The 9,854-nt window shown below is 29.4% G+C and overlaps 1 protein-coding gene across 1 annotated transcript; it reads left to right on the plus strand.

Annotated features, from left to right (window-relative positions):
• The first annotated feature begins 5,682 nt into the window (after window positions 1-5,682).
• On the plus strand, window positions 5,683-6,739 carry LOC105108960 (trinucleotide repeat-containing gene 18 protein-like). Its single transcript, XM_011003488.1, has one exon. It carries the CDS (start codon window positions 5,838-5,840, stop codon window positions 6,462-6,464), a length of 627 nt encoding a protein of 208 aa, XP_011001790.1. The 5' UTR covers window positions 5,683-5,837; the 3' UTR covers window positions 6,465-6,739.
• The last annotated feature ends 3,115 nt before the right edge of the window (window positions 6,740-9,854 follow it).

Here is a 9,854-nt window from a genome sequence, read left to right on the forward strand (position 1 = left end):
ATATTTTTTTACTAGTTAGTTAGGTTATTTTTAGATTGGATAAATCGATCAAGTTATATTAAGATAAATTTCACATGATTTAATTATAAATTCTTAAGTTATTTTTGGATTGGATAAGTCGATTAAGTTATAAAATAATTTTTATATGATTTAATTTTAAATTCAAGTTAGATAAAGAATCGGGTTGAAAGATTTTAAATTTAACCTACTAAATTAAATTTAATAAAATACCAAATAATTCTTCATGATATAAATATTTTTAATTATGTTAAAAAAGCATTAATATAAACCGCATCATCACCCTTTCGTTTACAATTTAAGGCTAAAACTCAAAAACTTTTGATGCATTTTCACATATCCATAGTTGTATATTATTAATGTAATGACCTAATAGTTATGTAGAACATATGTACAGAGAACCTAAATCTCTTTTTTTAACCTTTTCTGTGAGAATGAGAACCTAGAATATATATTTTTTTTTTTGCAGAGTATCTTCAGTGTATAAAGACTGAAAAAAAAACCCATCTCTTGACTCAGCTCTTCACAATCTCAGCCAACTACGAACAGCTAAGAAAATGGTTAAGAGAATCTAAATTTTATGGTCAAAGAACATGTCTAATCGTGTATTGTTTTTGTGTCCCTTCTACGTACTGTAACGTAAATTCTGATAACATATTGGTTTAAAAACACTACACTGAATTGTTATATTAAACCTAAATTGGTTTTATCCTTTTCTAACCAAGACTTCAAACACAAACAATTAAAAAATATATTTAAAAATAAACAACAAAAAATGGAAACTAGCAAATGATACCGAGCCTGTTAGTATAATACTACACTGAAATTTAATTTAATTTAATTTAATTTAATTTTGATAGTATTAATGCTTAAACCCTCAGTACAGCACCGAACCAAAATTTTCTCACTTTTGATAAATGAATTACGAGATAAAATAAGCTCAAGATATTTTAATTTCCTAAAAATAGATATATCAATACAGAATGATCATATATATTTCCAGAATGTTATACATCATTGACTAAACTGTTTTTTAAAATGAACAGAAAAACGTCTCTTGTTTTTAATTTCTAAAAATATATATGAATTATAGATATTGATCTAGAGTAACTATATATGTATGAGACATTATTATAGCAACTAAAAGTGGTGGTAATTTTATTGCTTATCATCACACAAAATACTTTTAATTTTAATAATGTGTTTTTTTCTCTTTGGTTTTTTTCTATATCTATATTTTTTTTCTAATTTTTTATTTTAATATTTAGTTTATTAAAAATTAAACTTTATAATTTATTATAATTTTTTTATACGTGATTAGTTCGATCTCACAATCCATGTAACAGAGTTTTGCGAGTTAACTCAATAAACTCAATTTTTTATATTTATATTTGTTTTTTAATTTTATTATTTACCATTAAGTTGATTGAGAATTAGACTTCATGATTTATTTTGGTTTGCTTTCTATGAGGTTATCTTGGTCTCATGACTCAGGTTGTAGATTTGGTAAGCTAACTTAGTTAACTCAGTTTTTTTGTGTTTTTTATGAAAAAATTTTAATTTTATCTTTCAACATAAAGTTGATTATAGATTAAACTTCATGATTATTTTGATTTGCTTTGTAAAAGGTTATCCTAGTCTTATAATTCAGGTCACATATTTTGCGGGTTAACCTTTATTTGCTTAGAAGATCTTTTATACAACTATAAATATAAGGAAATTAGTATTATTAATATGAATAATTCATGTTAAGAGTTTTAAGAATGGATAAACAAAGTCTTCTAGTCTCGATATGTGTCTATAATGACTTCTAGACTAAAGGATTTAACACGTAACTAGACCCATATTTATTTAGGTTCAATACAAATGGTTGAATCCAAGTATGTTAGATCTCGAAGATCGCATGACCTATGATTTTTCAGGTTCAAGATATAATCGAACCTAAATAGATTAAGTCAAGAAACTCGCTAAACCCACTTTCACTTGGACTTAGCATGTGGCCAAACCTAAGCATGTTATATCTGGCAACTTGCCAAACTAGTATTCAATTAGGCTCAGCACGTAACTGAACCCAAGGCCAATCACAAGTATGTTTGTTTTAGAATCTCGTCAAACTCACGTTTATTTAGGCTCAACACGTCATTGAACCTCAGTATATTTGGTTTGGAAATTCATCATACCCACATTCATTTGGGCTTCATACATGGTTGAACCCAAGTATGTTGGGATTGGAAACTTGGCAGACTCACATTTATTTGGGCTCAACATGTGGTCAAACCCAAGTATGTTGTATTTGGTAACTTGCTAGACCCACGTTCACTTGGGCTTCACATATGGCCCACCCAAGAATAGTGGGTCTAACAACTCATTAGAACCATATTCACTTAGGCTTTGCATGTGGTTAAACCTAATTATATTGGGTTTGTTATCTCACCACACCAAAGTTTATTTAGGTTTAACACGTGGTTGAATATAAATATATTAAATCTCGCAACTTGCTGGACTCACGCTTGTTTAAGTTATCACCCTATTAAGGGTCTATGCTTTTTAACCAAGCATAAAAAATACTAAGTTAAGAATACTGACTCATCAGGTTATAGCTTCTCTAAAAAGAAATTTTCTAGATCACAAGTTTCAGCCTCCCATACGATACATATAGAATTGATTGCCTTCACAATAGGTTGTTTTAAGTTGATCTTCACTTCATCAAAATAAAGAGTGTTTCTTACGATATAAAAAGAAATATATTGGCTTTGGTCTTTTCCTGGTGGTTTTATGTGTTTGTATTTTTTTCAAGGCTTGATTCATGCTTTCTTCCAAGGAAAATTTTCTCATAGAATAAAGGAATTTTTCATTTTTAAATTGAGAAAAAATTGCAGAGAAAAATAATATAAAAGGAGAAAAAATCATATTAAACTGTCTATATATGATGTTCAAAGATAAAATGTTGTCCCTCATCCCTAATCATCTTAATATTTATACACCTTTAAAGCCTATAACAAGAGTATAAAGTTGTAAATTTACTGGAGAATAGGAACTAGGATTGCAAATCTATCATAGGAATAAGAATGTAAACCTATCATGGGAGTGGAGAATAGGGCTGCAAACTTATTGCTAAAAGTAGGTTTGTATACCCACTATATCCACTTGTAAGAAAAATTATATCAAGTTATTCATTTTATCAAGCATCATAACAAAATCACCTTATAATAAATAAGTGTGGCGTGACTTTCATAAAGATAAATATAATTCTGTTAATTTTTTATGGTTTTAGATGGATTAATTTTTTTTTTCAGGCCAAAAGCTATTGGATCTAATAAGGCCTTTCTCTTTTCTATTTAGGATAAAGGTATGGGCCTTGTTATACATTTTCTTTTTTCTTCTCAAATTTGGTTAGGCCTAGTATTGGGGCTTGATTGGGCTTCTTTACCCTTTTCTGTATTTCTTTTCAATTTTGCTTTTATTTTTTCAAGCTTAATTGGGCTTCTTTACCCTTCCTTCTTCCTTTCTCTTTTCATTACTTTCCTCCTCTCATTTCTTCCTTTCTTCCTTTAGGCTTAGTTGAGCAAATGATGTGTGCCCGATTGAGCACTTCCTTCTCCCTTTTCCTTCCTTCTAGGCTTGGTTAGGTCAAGGCTATAAATGTCATTGAACCTTTTATCTTTTTTTTTTTATTTTTTCTCATTCTCTCATTTCATTTCATTTCTTTTCTTTCATCGAACTCAGTTTGGTTTTCCTTCTTTTTCTTTCTTGTCTGTCTCTCATTTTCTTTCCTTTCTTCTTTCAAGCTTAGTTACGTCGAGTATGTGGGCCTAGTAAGACCTTCTTTTTTCTCACTCTCCTTTTCTCTCCTCAAGCCCAATTGGGTTGAGGATTTGGGCTTAGTTGGGCCCTATTTATTCCCTTTTATTTTTCTTCTTTCTCCTCCTCCTCCTCCTCCTTTTTCACTTACTTCTCTTTAAGGCCAGTTGGGCTAAGGTAAGTGCTTGGTTGGGCCTTTTCTATTTTCTCTGTCTTTTCTTTCTTCTCGTTGTCCGGTGTTGTTCTAATTTTATATTGAGCCAAGCAGGTGCTTGTACTAAGTTACAATACTTCTAAGTTCGGGGTTTGAGTCAGAGAATTAGTGGGCTTAGTAAAATGCTTTAGATTAAGCTATATTTGAGATAACAGCCTATAAGAAAGTGAGCTGATATATTCCAAGAGTGGTATCCACAAAATAGGGCGAAATAAATCACTTGGCTCATGCTTTACCCTTTCTTATTCGTTGTCTTCATTCTAGCTAGTGTTCCATTTACAAGCCAAAATCAACAAATGCAACCTCCCGAATCCAAATTGATGTTAATGGATAGCAACACCATTCTGTACATATCTGGAGCAAGGAGTCGTCCGACGAAAATATGAGAGATGGATGGAAAGCATATATTATGCGAAAAAAGATAAATTTTCTTTAAGGAATTGAGAAATTAAATTAATTATGTGTTTTTGATGCAATGACAAATTTAATTTTATGTACTTTTCATTTCCTTGAAAAAATCAATTGTCGTAAAACTTTTTATGCATGAAATCCATTATTAAAATTATATATATATATATATATTTGATTTAATGTCTGATTTATATCTTATTCAAAGCAAAAAAATAACGTCACTTCTGCTATCGCATGGCCTTGTATTCATATATTCGAACTCTATAATTTCATAATCACTTTCAATCGACGAACCCTCGTTTACAAAATTAATTACACAGAAAAATTAAATTACATCTGTATTTTCTGACCACTTTAATCTATTAATTAATTAAATAATTAATAGTCCTAGAGATAACGTCCATCACGGGTGATGGACAAAATGTGGAACCCAAGGGCCTTGTTGGTTCATAAAAAAAAGAAGAGGAGAGGCTTGTAAATGAGGGGCTGCGGTAACTGATGTGATCTAATTATTGGGAAAGTTAATGGCGACATTTTTATTCCATTTCTTGCAATATATTTACTTAATTTATATTGAATTCCTTAATCTTGTTGTTTTTCCAAAAATAATTATAACTATTACAAATATATAAATTATATAACTTTATGAAGTATCAATATTTACCGATTAAAGGAATATTTCTATGAATAATTTGGTGTTGTGGGGGTAATTATGACAACAGCATTTGAGGTAAATGGACAAATACTAGCGATCTGCATTAACTTGCTCATAAATTTGAAGTTATTTCTTTAATCATCATGCACGCAGAGGCAGCCATGTATTTTTACATACTTAAAGTGTTCATATATATTTGTTTTTTGGTGTACAAATATTTTTTTAAAAATATTTTTTTATTTCAAATTAATATTTTAATATTGTTTTGATTTACTCATGCCAAAAATAAATTTTAAAAAAAATATAAAAAAATATAGAGTTTTAATACGTTTTTAAATAAAAAGTATTAGGTAAATAAATAAAAAATAAAGCAATCACTCAAATACAAATTACTTTCTACTTTGATTTTCATTAATAAAAAAAGGGACAGAGTGGAAGTCACACTAGCTGTTGTGGTTGGGATATCACCACCACATTTAGTTTCCCATTTTGTGCCTTGTCGTTTCCTTTCCCCTGCTATTTGACATCAATGCCGTCGGGTCGTTTTTGTTTATCAATTATATTTTATCCAAAAATTTTATGTTCCAAAAATAGTGGCATTAAACAACAAATTGCAAGACTTCTCCGCTCTTTGGATTTATAAAATGCATGTAGCCAAGTAGATCAAGACAACAAAAAGAAATAGAGCTGAAGAGTCTAACAACGAAAGGTGCGTCTCCTCTCTCTCTCTCTAAAGTTATGGGTTCCTCAGCAGCTCTGAGTGACCGTGCCCAAACTGTTCTGAAAGAACGGGACACCACATTTCCGGCTACCAAAACTGTTTCTTCCCTCCGAACCGCGTCTTTTTCCTCCTCGTCCTCGTCCTCCTCATCATCATCATCACTCTCATCGTGCTCATCTTTGTATATTCTTGATGATTCACCCCTTAGTGCGGCCACCCCACTTCGATTTTCCGGCGTTCCATTTTCTTGGGAACATTTGCCTGGAATTCCTAAGAAACAAAGTTACAAGAAAAAGGACTCTGCATTAAAGGAACTCCCATTGCCTCCTCCTGCTGCTTCCACATCAATCTCCAAAAGATTCAATTCCGGGATTCGAAAGAAAAACAGCAATGATAGTTTTCGAAGGGATCCATTTTTTGCTGCCTTAGTTGAATGCTCAAAGGATGACGATGATGATGAGCAAGACTTGTCCAATAATAACTTTTGGGGTGGTCCTAAGGTATCAAGGAGCACTAGTGAAAGGTTTGGTTTTATAAATCTCTACCCTTCTTGTAAAAAAACTTGTGCTGTTTCGGAGTCAATAGTATATCTTCCAAGATCAAGCAGGACATCATATGATCTAATCAATCGCCGTTCTCGCTGAATTTGCACGATCATCATCTTCTGGAATTTGTGTTCATGTTCTCATAAAATCAAGTGCTTAATTTATATTTGTTTAGTTTTGCTTTCTTGGCTATGCATGTGAGGGCATGTAGTGTCCCAAAAACCATAAGTTATTATATTATATGTTAATATAACCTCGAGGAATGAAGGGGGCACCAGCTTGCTTTTGTTAAATGAATGAATTGCAATGTCTTAACTTATGTTCTGTATGCTATCTTACGAAGATTGTGTATTACACATAGCATCTTTGCTGTCTTTCATGTGATATTAAGAGAACATGAGTGAAGCTTACATTACAACATGTGAGAGCAAACAAAGGACCACAGAGGAGAGGGACAACTTCCTATTTAATTTGACTTTGTGTATGCCCTTTCCATTTATTATTTCCAAGTTTTGACACATTATTGGTATCATTGTGTGTATTGGGATAGGTCCAATTGGAGGTTGTTAAGCTACCCTCGATTGTCTGTCTCTGGGTGTGTGTGTGTAACGTGGTTTGTAGTGTGAAATATGGATTCCTATCAACTCATTTATTATAGGATTTATTGGAGATAGTATAATACTAAATATGGACTGACGAGGAGCGAACTACAACCGCAGAAAGTTAAAATTTGTCTCATTTTACCTAGCTTGAAGCACTTTGGGGTCAAAAGTTTGAACACCCAGCTAGGTCTCCAAATTATTCTCCAAACCCAATTCATGGTTTGGCACAAGGATAACATCATTATCTTGATCAGGAATCTAACAATGTTTCTAATTGATTAATTTGCTTCATGCACATCTAATTTGCGGTTTCTAATTAGCGGTCGGTGGTTACATTTAAATAGATACACAAAATCTAATGACTTAATATCCCCAGATAGCATCATGATTAAGCATCTAGCATCCAAGATTACATATTGAAAAAAAAAATTCTGTTCATTGTTCACAAGGAAGAAATATTACTCAAATGCTAAAAGGGTTCATGCTTTTTATTTTTGATTTACATGGAAAGTGACGAGATTGTAAATTCTTTGAGACAGACGAGCTTTTATATTTTAGATGAGGTGACTGAGAATTTTTTTTTTTATTGAAGATTCATTGTTGGGGTTGAAAACTTGCAAAATAAGTCTCCTTAATTGTAAGAAAACCATGTTTAGGAGCCGATATGCGCTCTGTGTGGTTTGTAGAGATTATAAAGAAGATTTTAGTGGGAGTTTTAAAATGAAAGTTCCGAGAGTGGTGTATAAATTATTTTTAATTTTTTTTATTTGAAAATATATTAAAATAATATTTTTATTTTTAATATTATTATATTTAAATAATTAAAAAATATCAAGCTAAAAAATATTTAAGAATTTTAAAATACATGATTGGCGGATTGTAATGCTAAATAAAGCCGAAGAGTGTAAAAAGAAAAAAAAAAAGAAATGGTATGATAATTATTTTTATAGTCGCGAACCTTCCTAACCTGTATGGGAACGAAGGTGGAAGTGCTAGAGGCAATCAATTAACGCGTCGTAATAAATGGTGGATTGCTGTTAAGGTGAAAGGATGACGTCAGTTGCACCGTCTACTTGCCAATATCACCCTTTAACGCCGTCTAATTAGCTCCTTTATAGCAGGATAAAAATTCATGCGTTCAATGCTCGGTAAGAATCATACTAGGAGTTGTTTGTCATTGTCTTTCGCGACACACACACACACACACACACACACACACACATTGCGTGTGTGTTTAAAAAATGATTTTTGATATAAAAATATTAAATTAATATTATTTTTATTTTTTAATTATTTTGATATTTTAATATAAAAAATAAAAAAAATATTTTAATATATTTTTAAATAAAACACGTTCACACAGTTGCTCCAACTCTATACAGGGGCACTTGTTCAGGCATGGGTTGCTTGATTGTGGATGTCAGAGTGGGTTTTTTTATTTATTTTATAACTTGAAATATTCAAACCAACTTATATATATTATAATTTATTTTTAGATTCATTAAATATTTTATAAGTTTAATAGATAAATAAGATATTATAAAAATAACAAATATATACATAAAAATTTAAATTTATGATAAAAAACAATAAATTTTCTATTAAAATCACTAGGTCACCAACCTAGATGGATGGTTCATTTTTATTATTATTATTTGGACATAATTAGATACTATATCATCATAATATTTTTTTTATTGTTATAATTATTATCAACTATTTAACTTGTGTTTTGTTAGAGGTTGAATAATATTTTTTTTACAATAAAAAAATAACATTAATACAATAAAAAACAAACTTTTCAAATATGTCTTTTTACAATAAAAAATATAAATAACAAAGCTTATGCATATATGTAATTAAATAAATTAAAAATTATATATTTTAAAATATTACAAAAAATTAAAGATAAAAAATAATGATGAATATGCCAAGTGGAGAATGATAAAAATATCATGTATAAAGATAATAAAATATAATAAAAAAAATTTCCAATAAAAAACTCAAAAATTACATATTTTTCACCACAATAGTACTCGCTACAGTGAGAAGATTGGAGAAAATTTAATTATACCATTTTTACAGTAAAAGTTTGTTTTAAAAAAAAATCAAGAATTACATATTTTTCACCACTATGGTGAAAATTTGGAGAAAAATTTAAATAAAAAACCAAAAATTACATATTTTTCACCGTTATAGTACCTGTTACTGTGAAAAAAATTAGAGAAAAATTTAGTTATGCCATTTCCACAATCAAAATGTGTTAAAAAAATTATAGATTTATCACCGTGAAAAAATTAAAGAAAATTTTAATTATATCATTTCTACAATAAAAATGTGTTTATGTGTGCGTGTAATAATTATGTTTGTTTGTATTATTTGTGCTCTGTTTAAACAGCACTAATAATAATAATAATAGATATATATCCATGAAAAATACTTAAACTAAGATTTAGATAATTTTCATATTTTCTCTTTTTCCAGCCTAGTATCAATGTTTTATTTTTTTATTTTTTATCTATATATGAAAAGAGAGACCCAATATATTTTTAAATTTTTTATTGTATGATAAAATATTATTGTTCACTATATAAATGTATTAATTGACACATAAATAATTTAATCATAGAATAATTTTAGAATTACATCAATTTTACTATTGTATATAGTTACGGGTACTATGGAGTTTATATACGTCAAACCTTCAAAGTTAGGGTGGTACCTTTAATTTCAGGACAATTGAATTGTTGTTATTTATTGTTAAATAATTAATTTATTTCAAAAATTCAAACTATTAAATAAAATTTTTAGGTATAAAATTCAAACGGTTAAATAAAATTTTTAGATATAATTTATAATTTGTTTTAACATATTTGTTTTTAACAAA

This window comes from Populus euphratica, unplaced genomic scaffold (genome assembly GCF_000495115.2).
Source record: "Populus euphratica unplaced genomic scaffold, PopEup_1.0 scaffold401.1, whole genome shotgun sequence".
NCBI classification, from domain to species: domain Eukaryota; kingdom Viridiplantae; phylum Streptophyta; class Magnoliopsida; order Malpighiales; family Salicaceae; genus Populus; species Populus euphratica.